This window comes from Manduca sexta, chromosome 26, assembly GCF_014839805.1.
Source record: "Manduca sexta isolate Smith_Timp_Sample1 chromosome 26, JHU_Msex_v1.0, whole genome shotgun sequence".
Classification (NCBI taxonomy): domain Eukaryota; kingdom Metazoa; phylum Arthropoda; class Insecta; order Lepidoptera; family Sphingidae; genus Manduca; species Manduca sexta.
The window spans coordinates 15,976,524-15,997,536 of record NC_051140.1 but is presented as its reverse complement, the minus strand read 5'-3'; the positions used below and the strand labels follow the sequence as shown (position 1 = coordinate 15,997,536).

The 21,013-nt window shown below is 36.2% G+C and overlaps 1 protein-coding gene across 2 annotated transcripts in view; it reads left to right on the top strand.

Moving 5' to 3' along the window:
- Positions 1 to 20,201, top strand: part of LOC115450832 (folliculin-interacting protein 2) — a 42,710-nt gene extending 22,509 nt beyond the window's left edge. For both annotated transcript variants that reach the window (XM_037443683.1, XM_037443684.1), the window contains exons 7-13: positions 3,084 to 3,199; positions 3,885 to 4,025; positions 6,352 to 6,501; positions 11,484 to 12,997; positions 14,144 to 14,270; positions 16,187 to 16,298; positions 16,820 to 20,201. In XM_037443683.1, coding sequence (XP_037299580.1) covers positions 3,084 to 3,199; positions 3,885 to 4,025; positions 6,352 to 6,501; positions 11,484 to 12,997; positions 14,144 to 14,270; positions 16,187 to 16,298; positions 16,820 to 17,026 — 2,367 coding nt within the window. In that variant the 3' untranslated portion in view covers positions 17,027 to 20,201. The remainder of the gene's footprint in view (positions 1 to 3,083; positions 3,200 to 3,884; positions 4,026 to 6,351; positions 6,502 to 11,483; positions 12,998 to 14,143; positions 14,271 to 16,186; positions 16,299 to 16,819) is intronic.
- Positions 20,202 to 21,013: the final 812 nt, after the last annotated feature.

Here is a 21,013-nt window from a genome sequence, read left to right as displayed (position 1 = left end):
GAATTTGGATACCGTGAGGCCAATAGCTCTGATTTTACTAATACCCTCTCTATTAAAGTACTGGGTAGTCGTCATAAGGACCTTAAAAGCTCTAAAATCCGAAAGCAGAGAAGTCTGCTATTCATGCTGACATTTGAGTCCAGTTTTGGCTGCGTGGGTATTGTTAACTGACTATTCCCCTTCGTCGAATGTGCAAAAAGCATAGTACACTGAGCATACATCGTGGTTGTTGGTCTTTTACCCACCATTTCACTAGGCTAATGGATTTACTGTCAGTAGGTAATTTTAAACGTCTTTCAAAATGTGGTTTGACACATACAATGCTCGTACACTTATTATAGATACTTAAAATTATAAATAACAGTGGTGGTGAGTAAACAGAAATACCTTGACCCTTGCCCTTGTAGGTAGAGACCTACCGTCACTTATAGGTGTATATTGTGATTAAAATTATGAAGCTGTAGTTTCTTTATTGGTTTGAACACATCAAGCTACGGAATTCCATTTTGAATTAGAAATTTATTCCTGTTGTAGAATGCTACATTACCCTCAAGTGCTTTCGGTTATTTCGACGGTTCCTACGTATAGTATCGATAGATTCAATACTTTGCGTAGGGACTGTCGATATTTAAACGCTCCTTATTAAAATGAACTGCATTTATTTAAGACAATAAGGATCGAAGTGCTTATTACCATGGTAATTAACACTAAACAAGCGATGTTTATTCCACGGTCCCTACGTAAAGTATTGCATCTTTAATTTTTTATCGAGAATTTACGTTACCGCGGACGGAATCGCAACTAAAAATTTAGTTAGCGATTCAGTTTCTCAAGTGTATGTTTAACACATAAGAGGCTGTTATCGCGTACTTAAAGTGTGTTTATGAAGAAGACGAACCACATGATTCACATGTGTATGTTAGCAAAAGAAAACTCTTTGAATTGTATAAACACTAGTGAATAATATTGGTGTTTTTCCACCCTTCGAGAATGTTCCAGTATGTAATCAATGTAAATTTTAAATTGCTCTAACAACATTGTTTGTTATGACATTGGCAGTTTATCTTTTATAAAGTGTTGAATCGTTTGTTACTATGTAAGCCTCGTTAGGGAATAGACAATTTCTGCTTATTCATATATTCAATAATAAAAACACAAATGTTGTTCAAGAATAAGATACTTTCCCTCAAACGAAATAAAGTTCTTTTTTCACTATGGGAATGCCAGTCATAAAAAATATCATTAATAACTAGATAATACTATCTGACAACATAAATTATAAGTCGAGTAAGTAGTGTACAAACGCAAACAAGATAATTGTTTAGCGCTAAATTAGGTTAAAGTATCAGATAAACAGATTGAAGTATCTACTAATGAAGAGCATGATTTAAAAACATTATGGAGCTTTAGGCATTAGTATTATTGTTCTATGTTGTTGCCACAAATATAGAACAAAAGTATAGAAAGAAATAGAGTTATTAGGAATTAACGCAATTTTTTTTTAATATCACAAGGAGTTGTCTTAAACCTGCCAGAAGAGAAAAGAGGAAGATGCTCAAATGCGTCCATCAGGTAGCCTTAAGTAAAGAGACCTCAAGAAAGCCTAATTACAAGATGAGATAACACAGGATAAATTGTCCTAGAGCGAACTAGAGAGGAGGACTGACAGCAAATAAAAGAACCATGGTAGGGCAAAAAGATTAATATTACGAAGAGGTATATAGAGATCTCAGGGACTCGCAAAATCTATCGATAAGACGCAATGTAAATAAATAAAATATCTATACTCTATACTAATATATAAAGCTGAAGAGTTTGTCCTTTTGGTTGTTTGTTTGAATGCGCTAATCACAGGAACTACTAAATCTATTTTAAAAATTATTTTGCTAATAGGAAGCTACATTACTCCTGAGTTCTACAGGCAACTTTTTATCCCGGGAAAATATTTATCCCGAAGAAAACTTTTTCACGCGGGTGTAGCCGTAGGTAAAAGCTAGTCCATTGATAAAACGCAAAGTAAATAAATAAATAACCGATAAAATCAATGTGGTAACATTACCAATCGTGAGACCTATGATTAATTGTGTAAGTACGTCATGAAGTGAAACCATTGGCCTGCGTGCCGTCTCGTCTCATTGATTCAATAGAGCACAGAAAGTGATGTTATCGTATCTTATCGGACGTTTTAATAATTATCTTATACCAATGTCAGTAGGGTTGTAAGGCACGAATATTTAAGTGCAAATAAGGTTTGAAATTGTCTAAATTTGGTCTTCATTGGTAGATTTAAATAGCTAAGGCTTCCTTATTGTACTTTTAAATCATGGAATGTAATAACGTAAATTGTATAGTATTTTGAAATAGCCAGACCAGGTAAGTTATGGTATATTATTCTCCAAATTATAATGTTGTCAACCCTGATTATCACGCTTTGTCGCTAATGATCCCGTATGCAGACGTGACGTCATCAGCACTGGATTAGTCTGTCGCTGAACTGGTGAAAGGATTTTCGTTTAACCAACCGTCAATGTTTGATCGACTTTTTATTGAGATTAATGCTCAGCCACAATTTAAATAGAGTAGTATTAATACTAAGTCAGACAAGATAGGTAACGAGTAGAACTAGTACATAATACCTATGTTAAATACCCAGTAATGGTAGGTACTTACCACTCATTAGAGTAGTGGTTTCCAAAGTTGACTGGTCCGCGACACATCCAGAAATCTTCCAAATTCTGGATACACTTTTGGCTGTTGTTAAGTATTTCTTAATATATAATTACAAGAAGTGTTGTTTCAATAATAATTTTAGTTACTTTTCTCGTCCATCAGTGACCCTCCAGTTGTTGGCCAAGTTGATCGATGTATTGTCCTATTTCTCAGTAGCTATCCAACAGTCGTGACCCAGTAGTAATTTAGAACCGTGTCCTCCGATACATATTTTTTGGACAGATTTATTGGATTTCAATTGTCTAGTCGTGTGTGGATTCGGACCTCAATAAAAATCAAAAATAGTATTTTTTAATCTCTAATATTAGAAGCATATCTGTCATTAAGTGTACTATTAATAAAATTCGTCACAGATATACAGCAACAGTTCAACAAGCGACAGCCTGACGAGTGGCGTTTCTACGATGTCGCAGCGGAAGAACAAGCTGGGCTTGGCCCTGCTCATCACTGTCAACGACGCTGCTGAAATGTGAGTACATAACTTTGCCCTGCCATTTATTACTTTGCAATGTCTATTATGACACTTCCCACCGGCTTATGATTCCCTTTAGATTTAAGTGGTGTAGGACTATTGTTTAAGGGCTTTGAGGCATTGTGTTGATTAGTTTGTACGTATAAAATTATATTATGTAATGTTTTATCGTACAATAATTGTTAGAAGTGTACAGAGAATAAAACTCGTTGTACTTATTTTTTGAACGTATTTATTCTTATTGCCTTGGATAAATAAATTTAACAATAGAAATAAATAAAGTGTACTTATAAATGCAAACTGGACAGAACAAAGATTATAAGCAGAATTAAAATACTGAATAGAGCTAGTTAGAGAAGTAGAGGTAGGTGACTAAGAAGATCTAGAAATGGAAACAAAGCTAGTAATTGTACTAGAGCTAACAAGCGGAGTAGATTTAAACAGAGCAGAACAAGCAAACTAAGTAGAACTAAGGAACGGAATAGGGTTATCGATCGGAGCAAAGTTAGGCAACGAAGCATATATGGAAATAATTGTAACTATTCGAGTACGATATGCACGTCACCAGTCTGCAAATTGAATGACATGATTAATCACAAGTGAGATGATATTAGTTAATAATTTTGAGAGCCCCTTTCTATTCCCAAAGGACGAGAACGCTAACGTAACTTGGTTTTATTAGGAGTCTCGTGCGGCGATGTCTGGAGCACTCTCCCCAACTGCAAGCGATGGTGTGTCGGCTGCGATTGGCGACTCTGGCGGCCGGCGCTAGCGGCGGGTTCGTGTCCACGCTGTACAAGGCCGCGGAAGACGCCGCTAGATGGTAAGTAAGTGGTGCACAACTTAGTAACCTTAAGGAGTCGGTCCCTCGCACTTTTACCAATTTATTGGTTTTACTCACTCTTTATATCTGAAAATGGTAATGAACCGTTACAGTTCTTAAAGGAGATAAAATGGGGGACGGGGAGGGCGAGCGAGGTAAATTATAACCCGTTAACTGATTGGGAGATAGGTTTGCGTTGTTAGCAATACTTCTCTGCACAGCCCCGCCCGTTCTTCCCTAGTGCCGTGTTAGGGTTCCCTTAAAGTAGCGCGAGTGCTAAAACAAGTCTTATCGGAGTATTAATCCCTTTTAAACAACTCACACAACGTTGTAAACAAGACAATAATTAACAAGCTATCACAACAACTGATAGAAACATTCTAGAATACACCGCATGTAATGAATGGAAAATTATCATTAATTACCTTAATTGTATATTTTGTTTTTTTTAAGACATCCGCCACTGGTTAATAATACTTTAATTAATATTTTCATGTTATGTGTAATTAACTCGTAATTCTTATACTATAGAGAAACTTTTTAGTTACGTATAATTTAAATAGGAAAGGTCTGTGTAGTAGCATAATAATAATAATAATATATTGAACATAATATGTATCGCGCTTTAATATCTATTGATTTTATTTGCATTCATATTTATAGCGTAATATTAAAATATTAGCAAGAATATTTATTTGTCATATTTACCACATTTAGCAGCTAACTAAAATAGATCAGAAGTTGTATATCGTGGGCTGTGTCTATTGAACTTTATACCATAATGCCGCGCTTTAACGTAAACTGCAACTCTACACAGGTTTATCTATGGTCATTAAATGTGTTTTCATGACGAAATAAATTGTAAAAAGTGAATTTTTAGTTTTCGAGTCCAGGAAGACAATGTGTGGAATTGGTTAATACTATACTTAATAGTTTTGGTTCACAACTCCACTCGCTTGAGAGGTAATTGGAATAAATATGTACTTTTCTAGGTTCAAAAGTAATATATTACGTTATGATAAATCTACAAACTTTCGAATAGAGACGTGAGGTTAAGCGAAGGAAAGTCAATTTCAGAGGTCATTTACACTAAATGCAAAGAGACATTCGAAAAGTGGTTACAATTTTTTGTGTCATTTAGTATTTTCCAGTTCGCAAATATGATAAAGATGCTTTGGCAAGTTGCACTAGTACAAAAAACAGACGGAATTCTAGTATTTTCTTATGACCTAGCCTCGAAAGGCTCTCGCTATGAGTGAAATGTGTAATGACAGATGCCAGGTTTATTCCATTTGTTTTAGTTGTTTAGTGCCGCGAGTGCAACGACTTTCTAATTACTTCGCCAATATTTTGACATTCGTATGCTTTTTAGTGAATTGATACCTAACGTCCAGAATTAGGAATGATTAATGATATTTCAAAATTAAATGGTTTATCATAATCATCCCCGTGACCTGGTTTGTATGTTTCGTGATTTTTGGTTAATAGTCGCGTTGTGAAAGAGTTCTAACGTTATAAAGAGCAAACATTGAGAAGATTGTCATACATTTTTGCGCTCATGCGATGGTTACTCAATCTACCATGAAATAGCAAAAAAATAGTAAAATACTTCTTACGTTTTCCATATCGTTGCAAGTTTTTAATGCGTGTTTTCATAGCTAGCATATGCTAGCATATTTTCTGTAAATATATTATTTTTTTATAAATATTTAAGGACACTGTGGCATCTTGTCACAGGGACATTTTAAATAAGACAACGACTTCTTACCGATTGGTCATAACTTTAGGAGCAAAAATTTCGCCCTAATGTCCGATCTATAATTAACTATACTGTTTAATGTTTTAGTGTTGTGCAGTATTTTTATTCAATCGTTCTATAGTAATTATCGAAAATGTTTCAGTCCTTTAGACTTGTGTTCATCTTTTTCTCATTAAATTTGACCGTATTTTGTAAACCAGTTATTATTAAAGGGCAACGCCCGCTACAAACGTCTATTATCGATTCATATTATTTGATCGACAAATATGTAAATAGTACATTATTACTTCGCACTACTAGACATGACCGGTAATAATCGGAATACAGAAATCACAGAGAAAACAATATGTGTTACATACTTTAAAGCAAATTTCACACAAACACGTTAAAAAATCTTACCTAGTATCAAAATTATCCATTCTTCTTAAAAGTCGAAGCTACAATCGAAAGTTTCAAGTAATTAGACACCGCATTCCCTGTTGTCATGTATCTATATTGTCTTTGGTTGAAGAAAACCTTTTTTCCCAAAACCTCCGTCAGCGTTACGCTAAGATAGTACCGTTGCAGGTTGTCGGACCTGGTGTACGGGCCGCGGCTGCAGCCGGTGTGGCTGAGCGTGGTGACGAGCGACGCGCGCGCAGCGAGCAACACCGCGGACGCGCTGCTCGCCGACCTGTGCGCCGTGCTCAGCCTCGCCGACACCAAGGACACCAACTTGTGAGTCTACACGATCACTTTTTTTACCATTAAAGCATCAGAATGTTTGCCGGCAAACATGACAGCTACATGACATTACGCGTGTGTCACGGGAATGTAACCTTATATACTACATAATAAGGTTATTTTTCCTTGACACGCGTAATGTCATGCAGCTGTCATGTTTGCCGGCAAACATTCCGATGCTTTAATGGTCAAGAGCCTGTTTCACACAGTCTGAGAATGCTTGTCAAATAAGTCGTCTTATAATATGTTCTCTAAAATAAAAGGTAAGGGAGCAGTAGCGTAGCTTGCCATAGAGTGGCTATAAATCTAAATTTGTTGGGTGCTCTTTAGGGCAGTATGAACTTTTGGACGCCCGCTTAGTTTAATGTAGGTATGGGCCAAGAGTGACCCCGAAGGTCGGGAGCCCCGTATCACTGATACGGCTGTAGCTACATCCCTATAAGCGAGTGATTATCGACATCCGTTGTGTAACACGTTAATTACCACAAAGCATTAACATAAAACATTACGAGACAGGCTGTTTTATTAATGAAAAAATGATTTGAAGAAAAAAAATACAACAAGGAAAGACTAAAAGTGAAGATCGCATGAATAGACTTAATCAATTACATACGTCTTTTAGGTTATAATTTATTTCGTAGAAAACTTTATTCTGCGTTTAGAATCAGCACTTATTCTATAACGTATAAGTACCCCTCATTCATTTTCAAAAATATTGCAAGAATATATTTATACCCAAAATTGAAGTGAAATGTATGTAGAATACGATGTATACTAATAACGAAAAGAGTGTGTCGTATTTATAACTAACGGGTTACACAATATGTAATTCGATACACAAAAAAACCCAACACCAATCGAAAGTGTAACGACAAAAAAAAGCATATCATTTGAATTTCATACATTCACGAACGTATAGCCGTTGTCCAACGCTATTCGAGTTTCGACATTAATTTTAACGTTGAATATCCCTCGCTATCACGTGAGCCGGTGTATCGCTTCGCAACACTGTAATTTTATTCAGAAATAGATCAAGTCCGCGCTAATAATTCGCAGTTTTGTATCAAACTTGTTGATGTGAGAAATCTTACCCACGGAATGCACGTGACATGATACAAAAAAAACAAAAAAGCTTTATTACGCGAACATGGTGTTGGCAAGGTTCGAGATTAGACAATTTACTAAATGACTTTAGTGGTGCGATAAATAAATGTCGGCTTTAATTTGTTTTGATTGTGTTTAAGAAATATTACTAATATGTGGTGATATTCGTTTTGTTTATAGTAGTACGGAAATAATAAATTGTTTCTCGTTGGCAATATTAAATTATTGTTTAATAGTTTATTCCTTTTAGCGTTGTCATGATCAGTCAAAATTGTTTTATTTGCAATTATGTAGCTCCAAATCGACATTGCGTTAAAAAAAACAGTAGATTCAGAATCGACCAGAAGTCAACTTTATTACGATCTTGGAATTTCTGATTATATTACTCGAATTATTAAACTAGCCGCTATAACAGTGAGATACAATAAATTCACTTTTATGTAAACAAGAGGATAAACATTAGATTTATGGCTCCTGCCAACAGTCTAGACACATCGTAAAGTATATTATTTCCCAAACGTCCAGCGACATGCATACGCGCCTGACATTTGAGTTGAGGCGATGACGCGTCCAATCCGTCCGCGTCTAGGTCGCGACACGCAAATCACATGATCTTAAAATTTATCTTTATTTAAAAGCAATTAAAACGGCAAACAATATTAAGAAATAAATATATTTTTTTATTTACATTGTCTAGAACAGATGCAATAAAATTGTGTTTTTATTACATATTATATAATAGTAAAATGTATTATACAACTGAAGACGAGCGGCTTTAGTTAATAAGTGCCACAATTGTTTATTGGTAGCAACATTACTCAGGACCCTGAAATAAAAATTGTATGTTTATCAATTGGTCACTTTAACACACGCAGAGTTCGATAATGATTACTCTAACTATATCACGCCGGCTGACTGTTACAAGGCCCTATGTTAATTTTGACTTATGTTGCAATAATGATATTAAATATTTTCTCGTTGGTAATTAAAAACACAATAATTCATGGTTTCCCCTTTGTTTACTTTTCGGAATTATTACACATTTTCATTGAAGTCGGCTTAGAATTATGTAATATATATAATTCAATTTGCAAATAAATATGATATAAAATCTTGTAAAAGGCAAGGAATTTATAATAGCGGTGATAACTAATCATGATGATTTCCACGTCCAAGAAAAATATTATGAAATATACACTAAATGCTGTAAATCATAAATTATTACCAAGTTGCATTCATTTACGGTTATATCAGATTAATGGTATAAACTATTAATAAATTAAATGTTTCAACTGCAAGTCGACTCGAGGCAATTCTTGTGCGCTCGGTCTCCACAGCGAATGCACGTCCATGTACGGAGGGACATTTACCGTGGCCCTAGGCAATGCCTCTTGGTTGTCAATACACATTGAGGCCTATGAAGACCCGCTAACATTTCCTGGCCTTCTACCCTCCGCCCATCCTAAGAAGGTTCCTTTTCCTTTTACCACACTTCTAGATAATAATATAATAATAATAATATCAGCCCTGTATTATATACTTGCCCACTGCTGAGCACGGGCCTCCTCTACTACTGAGAGGGATTAGGCCTTAGTCCACCACGCTGGCCCAGTACGGATTGGTAGACTTCACACACCTTCGAAATTCCTATAGAGAACTTCTCAGATGTGCAGGTTTCCTCACGATGTTTTCCTTCACCGTTAAAGCGAACGATAAATTCACAAAGAATATTCCCTTCCAACTTTCCTCCTCATCCTTGCAGTCGATAAGCCATATCCCATTAACAGGTTTCACACTTAAAAACTGCAAATCGACTTAACGCAGTTTGCAGTCTACGCAATCAACAATAATGTGCACTGTGCAGTTCAACTACAGATAACTTCGTGAGCATTTAAGCTACGCGCAGTATATTAGCAATAACAACTTTAGTTTTGACAAATTTATTTTTACTTTATGTCTATTATCACTAAAATGTATTTATTTTTGTGTCTGAAAGTGTTTTCAATACATAAAACTGTAGATAAAAACAATTATTGTGACAAATGTGTCTGAAGCTATTAAAAGAAACGTTGAATTCTGTTTCGCGTTCGAATTGATCGGGTTCCGTAGAACGTTAGCACGTTAGTATGTCGCGCCATAGCGCATGACAATACGTCTTATTAATGTTCATATATTATTTTACTAGGTATTGCTCGCGGCTTTGCCTGCGTACATAGCCTTTTCCGCTACAAAAGTCCATAAAACATTATAGTGATTTATATTGCCATTTGTACTAAGTCAGCGAAATTAATAAAAACATCTATGATTTTCCACGGGAACAAATTACCGAGACAAAAGTAACTATGAGTTAATCCAGGACATGGACCATCCGTGTGCCAAATTTCATCCAAATCCGTTCAGATGTTACTGCGTTTACTTCTAAGAAACTTCTAAACATCCAAACATTAACATAAACTTTCGCATTTATAATATTGTTATATTTTTCAATTTGTTTAGTACATGGAAAGGTTTCTTATACAGCCAGAGCGGCTAATTAAAGAATAAGTAACACGAATAGATTCTTAAAAAATGAATTACGAAATCTTGATCTTAGTGTCAAAGTAATGCTATAGAAATTTATCCATGAACGTTTCTCCTAAACAGAACTCTAATACCGCCTCACAATCATTACTCATACAATAAATAAATCCCAACAATCAATCGTACTCAACGCAAACGAGCCCCGATTGTTTGGAGATCATCCAACGTGTGTTAGAGCTATCGTACGACCGATAATTACGCGAACGTGTGAATGGAGATGTCTTTAAAAAATATATTTAAAATGGCAGGTACGGTCATGCAAACTATTTCTGTACGCCGTCGTCACGTGATTGCGATATCCATGTTTTTTCATCCCGCGCTGTTGACGCGAGCAAATGGTCGAGCTTTGTTGTGCAATAACATTAACTAATGAGAGCTCGTTATGTTGCTTAAAACATTTTAATGTTTGCGATTATTTGCACCGTTTGGTGTTTATTTTCCGGAGATTTTTGCTCGTGTATGATCTTGTGATGTTTCTTGGATACATTTTTCATGTTAGCGTTTATTATTTACTAGTTTTTGCTTGTGGTTGCGCCCGCATGCGTGCGTTCAAGACATCATATCACACTGCGGTAACAAATAGGGCTGCTACAAACCTTATACCAGTTATACAACTTTATTTACAAATTTTATCACATTTATGTCTTTTTGTCTTATGTCTTTCGATATATATATTTTTTTGTTTTGATGTTGGTCAAACATGAATTTAGTCCTTTTCGTTTTTGTATGATGACCGTCAAAGGACATTCTAAATAGAACCACTGAATTGTCTATTAAGATATTTTAAAACGTAATACTTTTTAATCAATTTTTAGTGTGACCATTTTGTACATAAGATCTTATTGGTGAATGATTTCATTAAATAAAATAAAATACACACATAATTCTAGATAACATGTCGAAGTCTTGGTATTTGAAGGTGACGGCGTTCGTTACCTAACATTAAGTACAGCTTCACAGCTCTGCCGAGAAGGATGCTTCATAACATTTAAGGCTTCTTGACCTTGTGTCCAAGTGTAGATTGTAAATTGCATTTTGATTCTCACGTGATATTATGCATTGCCCTCATATTTGAATAAGTGTGACCTTTGCAATGATAAAATCAATTACATTACGCATTACACTAATTAGGTCATTATAATAGCTTCTATGTGTAAATATTTACATTCCCAATTGATTTAACACTCCCTAACCTCATTCCGGCGTATCCATTAATTTTTAGGTCATGATCCATACTTATACGCAAATTGTGTAATTTACGTTTAATTGAAACGTGTCATTTCTTGTTACAGCTTCGTCAGCACACTGTTAACACACATCCTCACGTACCACCTCGGCTGGGTGACCACCGTCAGTCCTTACGACACCATCGATTACCACAAGGCGACCATCGGGGACGAGGTGGAATCTAAGCGGCCATACAACGCGCTGTGGGCACAACTCAACGATCTCTGTGGGAACATCGGGTTCCCGCCGCGAGCCGCTCGCACCATCATCAGCGGCGCCACCAACACGCAGTTCATCAACAGACTGCTCGTCGTGTTGACTTACTTCTTGCGCTGCGGCGACGTCAGGCGGAGTGACTTCCAGTTCCAGAAGTGTTCACCAAAAGAGACCAAAGTGGTGCACGTGACGAGGCCCGAGGGGGGCATGAAGCGTACCGCCACGCAAGTGAATAGGCTAGCGCAGTTCGATTCCGTGGAAAGTTTAAAAGTGCCAGTGAATACTCAGAACAGTGACAGTAGTGTGAGTACGTTAGCTGCCAGCGACGTCAGCATCAAGAGGTCCGCGACGCTGGCCAATTTAACACTAAAGCTCTCTAACAGTGCGGACTTCAGCAAGCAGGACGGCGGCTCCACTAGCGACAGTCTCGTGGTCGGGCAGCTGAGGAGGAACACCACAATGTTGCTTTCGTCCAAGGCCTCTTCGGATTCTAGTCTTAACTCGGTGGTCTCGGATGAGCCCGCGCAGAAAGTCGTATTCGTGTTAGGTGATAACGAGAAGTTGGTTGGACTGAAGAACAAATCGGCTGACGGCAAGAGCGTGAAGAAGTCTTCTAAGGTCCACAACGAGCCGCTCAACCTGGACATCGCGGAGACCAAGACGGAGGGCTGCACGAAGGACAGCTGCGAGCAGAACAACGGCGCCGACAGCCCGTCCAAGTGCTGCGGGCAGATACTTCAACATTCCAAACCTATAAAACATTCCGGTTTTAAGTTCGAGTTCGATAAATACCCACAGATAGTCACTAATTATATGAAGAGTAAAAACTTAGAGATACTTGACAGACATTACATCGGCAAACCGGGGAATTTGAAGTTGGACAACTTCCAGTTCGATCCGACGGTCGTGCCGCCGATACAGGAGGAGCGCTGCGAGACGTGTGTTAAGTGCCAGCTCATGGAGTCCATGCTGCAGACGCCCACCAACGCCTCCGAGATGGAGTACATGAACGACATCCCGCGCCAGCTGGAGCCGCAGCACGCCAAGGAGACGATTGTAGACGACGCGCAGCAACGCGAGATGTCGCCTAAGACGTTCGTACGGCGGCGGAAAGAGAACACTGTCGTCGTGAACGTCGCCACGCCGGAGGCAAACCAGAATGTGTCGGAACCGAAGAGGCCAGAGGGGAAGAAGAGGGAGAGGGAGGGCGACAAGCTGATAGACGTGAAGGAGGTGCTGGAGTTCTCGTTGCCGCCGCTGTGCGTGTCGTGCAAGGCGGCGCCGCTGTCGGCGCGGTCGGGGTTCGACGCGTCGCTGCTGGGCGGCCTCACTGACCACTACGTACCTGATTTAATATTACAAGGTAAGCTATACAATTTCATTTTTTATGTTACTTATCATAATTATCGATGCCAAGTTTTTCTTTCTCAGACCGAACTATAAAGTGGGTTCTATACTTTTTGTACAGTCTTTATGGAAATTTATTTTTTAATTTTTACGTCTCGCACACGCGACACACAGAGGTAAGGTTTAATTGGCAGATCAAATCTGAAACAGAAATATTCATACTAATGGCCGGCAGTCCGACCAATTATAATTTATGCTGTCAAAAAGTCAAAGACGCCATGAACAAATACCTTATTATACCTTTTGTGTTTAAAACAATATTCTTTTAAACAAAATATCTTTTAAACTGTTTATGTTTTTCCCCGTTGCAAGACATTACTTTACGATGACAAATTAATTTAATTCATTCCTCTAACTCTGCTAATTAATCTCGGACTAGTATTTAATTAATTCACTGATAATTCCATGTATTTATAGCAACACGTTCTACTTAGGAAGTATAATTTTATTGCGACAAATCGTTTTAGTACATTTCACTAATTATCACCTTATGTAAACTACAGGGTGAAATACCACTTTAGATTAACGGTTTAATGGAATTTAATGAACTGTCCATTAAGGTACCAGGAATAAGCTCGTGTTATTTCTGGTTACAGCGACTGGTTTTCATCATACTATTTGATTATGTCTAGAATAAACCGTTGAATGTATAATTCATGTGGGAGTTTGCGCATTTTTTAAACGATTTAATGATTGACAGTTCAGTATTTGGTGAAAACGCAGTCGAGTTTTGTTAAATATGAACTGAATTTTGAAAAGTAAACATCGTTTAAAGCTTTGTTTTTGGATATAGCAATATTTTATACTAGTTATATTTTTTTTAAATCTGGCAATATTCCATTTTGAAATATAACTAGTTTTGGATTTTTTTTATTTTTCAGCTGATTAATATCTCGTCTATTTGCGACCATGAACGCTGCAGTTTTCGATACGTGGGGAGAAAATAAAAATGTAAAAATCGCGATAAAATCCGAAAACTAGTTTTATGTCGATGTCTAACATTTTCGTAGACATTAGTAATAATTAATATTCGATATTTATTACATTTGTCTAATTTTGTAAGGATTTAAATAGATTATAATCGATATTATTGTTATTACAGGAACAATCGCAAACCCGAAGTTGTGGGAGATGGAACTGAGGCGGGACTTGGATCTCACATCCTTTCTAAACAAAACGTTAGAATCGCCGCTGCAGGCGGTCGCCATCGTAGCCGATACAAATAATTGGTAAGCTTTCTTTATATTTCCGCTTTTATTCGGATGTAGGATCAGTAAAATACTTTTTATCTATACATATCTATACTATTATATAAAGCTGAAGAGTTTGTTTGTTTGTTTGTTTGAACGCGCTAATCTCAGGAACTACCGGTCCAATCCGAAAAATTCTTTTTGCATTGGATAGCCCTTTATTCGTAGAGTGCTATAGGCTATATATCATCACGCTATACCCAATAGGAGCGGAGCAGTAATGGCTGATCTCAGGAACTACCGGTCCAAACTGAAAAATTCTTTTTGCGTTGGATAGTACTTAGTTCGTGGAATGCTATAGGCTATATATCATCACGCTATACCCCATAGGAGCGGAGCAGTAATAGCTAATCTCAAGAACTACCTGTCCAAACTGAAAAAATATTTTTGCGTTGGATAGCCCTTTGTTTGTGGAGTGCTATAGGCTATATATCATCACGCTATACCCAATAGGAGCGGAGCAGTAATGGCTAATCTCAGGAACTACCGATTCGAACTGAAAAATTCTTTTTGTGTTGAATAGTCCTTTGTTTGTGGAGTGCTCAAAGTTATATATCATCACGCTATGACCAATATGGAGCGGAGCAGTAATGAAACATGTTGCAAAAACGGGGAAAATTATTAGTTTTGAGAGCTTCCGTTGCCTGCGCTGCTTAAACGGTTAAAGTTATGCAACAATGATGTATGACGGGATTGTTCCACTTAAAAAGTTCTAAAAAATATATTATAAAACAAAAGTCCCCCGCTGCATCTGTCTGCCTGAACGTGTTAAACTCAAAAACTACCCAACGTATTAAGATGAAATTTGGTATGGAGACAGTTTGAGACCCTGGGAAGAACATAGGCTCCCGGGAAACTACTACTTTTATAACGGAAAACTTTAGCCTGAAAAACTTTATAACGCGGGCGGAGCCGCGGGCAAAAGCTAGTTATAAGATAAAGTCCCCTTTTCTGTTTGTATGTTATCTATTTTCTCAAAATCTATTGAACGAATTTTTATGAAATTTGGTATGGAGATAGTTTAAGACCTTGGGAAGGTTATAGACTTTCTATCCCGGGAAAATTTATAGATAGCGGGACATTTATCCCGAAAAACTGCACACGGGCGAAGCCGCGTGCAAAAGCTACTTACAAATAATCTAGAAATTATTCATATACTATAGTCCCAGTCAATGAGTATTTTTATACTATGTTCAGGAAACTTAAATACCTGGCTATATTGTGATAAAATATCGAATTAATGTCTTGTAATGACAACGTTAACTTTTAAACCAAAAAGTGAAAGTGGCGGCCTTAAAGCAGGGTTTTTATTTTTCTGATCAGGGTATAAAAACTGTTTTTTGTGGGACTAAAAACCTTATCTTCTTAGTAGAGGAGCGTGCTCAGCAGTGAGCATATAATACAGAGATCCATTATTAATATTTATTACTAGTGGGCCTGGCAGACCTTGTCCTACCATAAACCGCATTTTATGTAAAATACCTTTCATCTTTTAGGTTTCGATAACAGCGTCACTTATTTGGTCCAAAATTATCTTATGTTTGTATCATAGTAGAGTTTAATTAGTTGCAATTCAAACTGTCGTAAAAAATATTATTGTAATCGGTTAGATGATTTGTATGACATGTACAAAAAATATTTTCATACAAAAATATCAAATAGCCAACAGTTCCCGTTTTTTTCTGTTTCTTTTTCAAAATGTATCTTTGATACAAACCTTGTCCTCATAATGCAACAAAAACAGGAATAGGTCTAGTCGGTCGAATCGTTCCTGACTGATGCTTTTACATACATGTGGCAACTGATTTTTATTTATATAGATAGGGGACTGAAATAATCAATTGGCACATTATGTATTTTTACAAATTTACTCACCCCTTCGGGATGTTTTTCAGGGAGGTGCGAGTGGTCGGACGGGAGTGTGGGTCGGGTGGCATGTCGTCGTTAGTGGGTTCAATGCTCGACGCGTTACCGCTCATGTGGAAGGCGAAAGTGCCCGCTCATCAGGTATGTTTTGAATAATTATTTTTGACTATTTAAAGTTTCCATAGGAGTAAATCTACCACAATGTTTACAATGAGTTCAAGAATCGCTATCGAATATATAAATATACTAATTATTTTTGTATTTAATACGCCTTTGTGTATAGATATATAACTTTAACTTAATGTCTTTGGGTTATAAAACAGCACTATAACCTGTTTTGTTTTCACATATGTTTCTCTTACATACGGTATATTAACAATATGACAAATAGGCAACCACACTTCAAGCCTTCACGCTCAAAGATATATACAGATGTGCAACTAATGCATTGTGTTCCGTCCCATGATGTGGTAGGAGGCGAGCCTATCGCCACATCGGGCACATATTCTAGACTTAGGGCTGATCCTGAGCAGAAAACCGATGTCACTACCCCGCTCAGGATTGGAACCCGGGACTTCAGAACGGTGTCCACAGAGGCAGTCCATAACGACGCAACGTTACAAGTAATAACATATTGTAATTTCACCTTTCCATTGTTCCAGTGTCTATCATTCTTGGAAGGGAAGCTTCGTGAATTCTGCGTGCTGTCGAAAACACTAGCGGACATGTTGATGTCAACCGACTTCTGCGACATCGCGACGTTGACGAAGTCTCTCAACGTGGACGTGAACGATGTTCCGCTGCTGTTGGCCGTGGCGACTACCCACACACCTCAGGTGGCGACGCGATATGGTATTAGCTATATGTAGTCTGGTAGCGTGTGAGTTGGTACCATGGTTGCTTTTTACTTGAACTATAATGTTCCATAGTACAAAGCGTGTTGGTGGTGGCTAAATATAGCAGCCACTGTAACTTACATGCATATATGCAGACTCCATGTGCGTTTTTGTGAGACTAAAACAGATCTATTTATAAATAGAATAATGCTAAACCAAGATACAACTCTAAAATTACATTTTTTAGATCTATCGTGGTACCAATTAGCAGTAAAGCTTTACTCAATTGAATGTTAGGTTTAAATCTAAGATACTAGCGTTCCGCCCCGGCTTGGCTTAAACAATTCGCATTGTGTGCAAGTCTATGAAATGTTCTAAACGATGCTCAAAACAGCATCAAAATCCATCAAGTAGTTTAGAAAGCTAAGAATACACAAACGACTTTGTTTACACTTAGATTAGAGGGGATAAGTAGAAAGTGTCGTAAAGTACGCCTCGTGATACATTCCTGAGTTTTTTTTTGTAGGAATAACAACATAATATTAGTATCCTTTAAACTTATAATTTAATGAGCATAATAATTGTATTGTATGTAATGTACAATGACTTCTATTGTATGCGCTTATGGTAGTACGCGTTTCCCAACAAAAATATGGCATAGGAATAGTCGTTAGTCAGGCATACTTTACTCTTTCCCTTTTAATATTTTAACTATCGTACTCAGCTTTATTTCTGGCAACTCGTAAGCAGCTAAGTTGGCAATGTTTGATACTAGTCTGAACAAATGGGTGGGAACTTGTACGTTACTTCACTTCCAAATATGTATCGAATTATATACCTTGTGACGTCACTCGTGCGTAGTATTATGACGTCATTACGTGTGTAGTGGGGCGGGGACATTGCTTGGCTCCGGTTGTGGATGCTTGGAAGTTAGAACGCCATATGGATAGGTGAAACGCTTTTTGACATCTGACACATTTTACAAATTATTATTGGAGTTTGAACTACACGCGTAGTTGTGACGTGTTGGTGGTAATTATAAACGTGTTATTGTCATATTGATTAAAGTCCATGATGTATATTTCGCACCTTTAGAATTACTATGACGCAAGTGCAAAAAGCCGTTAAATTGACTTCATAATCCACAACATTTGAAAAGTGACAAACTAACTGTAACATCGACTTTCGTGTAATTTCGTGATTTTAAAGGTGCGGTTTAATAGTCGGGCTAATTTATTACAGAAGCATACATGATGCGACGGTCTCACGGACTGGCTTATCAATAAGAAACATTCGATTTTGTGTGGCAATTGCCAATGTGAAACGTTTTCGAACATAGCGGACCCGTAAACTGTCTACTTTGTTCTGTTCCATAGGACTGCCCATGCGACCGTCTCATCGTGTATAGCCTTCACTTTCAAAACATTTTGTCATATTTTGTTATAGCATGCAAAACAATTAATTGCATTATGAATATGCATAAAGCAAAGATAATTTGATAAGAGTTACATAAAATTGCTATCGTCGCTCAACAATACGTCTCAAGCTCCATTAATGTATTAAACCAAACCAAAAATGTATTTGTTAAATTATAAATTTTGTTGAAAATTGTATAACATTGTGCTCACTTGATCGGATTTTGAATTAATAACACGAGAACATAATTTATAAATATTATTATGATTAATTTATTTCTGTCAATGATTATAATAAATTATAAACGATATAAAATATCAATTTGCAATATTGGGAATAAATATACTCAAACATAATCAAGTGAGTAACTAAAAAAATGAGCAATGGGTTCTTTGCTTGTTGGAGAAAAGTGAATGTTTCAAAGAAACTGATGCTTTAATTGTGTGAGAGATGTGATAGATTCATGTCGCATGTGATATGATTGGTCGAGGTTTTGTGAAGGCCTATGTATGTATTGTGATATCGATAAACAAAAAATATATTTATATGTAAGGCTTAAAAGCTGTACGTACAAGTTACATATTATTTCTTTATGTTTTATGGGGATTTGAAAGAAGTAAACCATGTAATTTTGAAGCTATCTGAGAACAATATTACTGAATTTTGTAATAAACATGACTTAAGAACTATGCGGACATATATTTTGAATCTAATAAAGACTGTTAAATTATACAATTATTGATATAACGTGATGTCGTTCTTAGAAAGCTTCTAAATCGTAGTCAATGCATTGTTTTCAAACAAAAATGTCATCTTATTTCTAAACTGATCGTTAATAATACGATTGAATTGAATGTAGTCACAGTTGCGCAATTTATTTAAACCTAGTCTGAAGTTAGGAACGAGTGACGTAGTAAATGAAAGAAAAATGCAAGTTGTCCATTACTTTATAAAATCAATGCGAATTGGGAGTTCGTAAGAGTTAGAGACGATTGAACTTACTAACTTCAGATCGGTCTAGTTAAATTGGATGCATTATACATTACCTAGATAATGTATTGTCCGTCTAGATGGCTATCAGATCAATGCATTCGTTATCTTCAAATTCAACTACATTGGCATCTAAAACAGGCAGGTTTTCTTGCAGTTTATGTAGTGATCAGCTATCTGAACGGGTAACAATCGCAAAACTGCAAATTTTGCAATTAAACTGATGACATTAATTTCAAAATTTATATAGAGTGGAATTATAAGATTGTAAGTTGGCTTACCGGTTTGCCATATTCTATTTAATTAAAACGTACGAGCCTTATGTTATATCAGAATGTGTGTACCGTATGATTACACATTGTTTAATAATACTCAATGGTCAGCACATGTGTAATATTGGCATCGTTGGTTCACTATTACAAAGTACTATGTTCATTTTTACTTATATTGCAAAAATAATATTTTTTTTTTTTATATTGGTAATAATTAGTAAATACAATGATGAACTTTTCCTCCTTTATCTTTCGGGATTATTGGAAAATTTTCACTGAAAAAGGCTTAAAATCATGTTATATATGTAATTCAATTTACACATCAAATGATCTTATGTTAATAGGACCTTGTAATAGTGAGCCGACGATATCTGTGGTGTATATCTAACCTGAACTTTTGAACACTTAAGTACCTTATCAGTTTGTATTCAAGAGGGTGATATGTATAGTTATTTTTTTAAGTTATCCTTTTTATTGTAATTAATATTTTTTTATACCTTAATTAATAAATTATTTTTTTTCATATTGAATATATGTTTTGATTTACTTCCTCTAAAATTCTAGTTTATTATTGAAATTAATTTTGTTGTTGAGAATGCCTGGCTGGTTTTTAACTCCTCTGATGTTATGGAGAATTGGAATTTTGGTAAGAGTATCAAATTAAAAATATTATGTACCCACATTTTATAGTACATAAATTTTATGTACACCCATATTATGTACATAAATTTCAGACTCCGGATTGATACTGATTAAAAAAAGCTAATGTCAGTTTGCTCGACCCCGGATCGAATCCGAGACCTCAGCAATACAGTTGTACCGTAATACAACTGCCACCGAGGCAATATTATTATATTGAGAAATGAAAGATTGACGTAACTGAACATAACTAAAATAATGTCCTTCGAAATTGCGAACTGAAATGAAAATGCTTCTATACAAATCTCAGAACATGTTTTGAAAATTGTGAAGGAGAATATTAAAATATATTGAATTTGTGTATAGCAAAGAAATCATTTTAATTTTCATAAAAATCTTTCTTTGGCTATAAAAAATATATAGAAAATCACTATTATAATAATACTATGAGAAATCCTATAAACAATATGCGAATTAAGCGCAGAGATGGATGTTATATATGCGCTTTTTGTTTCTGAGTAAAATATATTTTTACTGACGTAAAATTTTATACTGTTAATTTTGTTATAATCACCACCTTTGTTACTGGCAATGGAGGAATATAAAAGGTGATATGTATACTGAGTAGGTACACCACATTTATTTTGCACCATACACGTCGCCAAACTGTACAAAATTAATTTCAAAACCAGCCGTAGGCGTT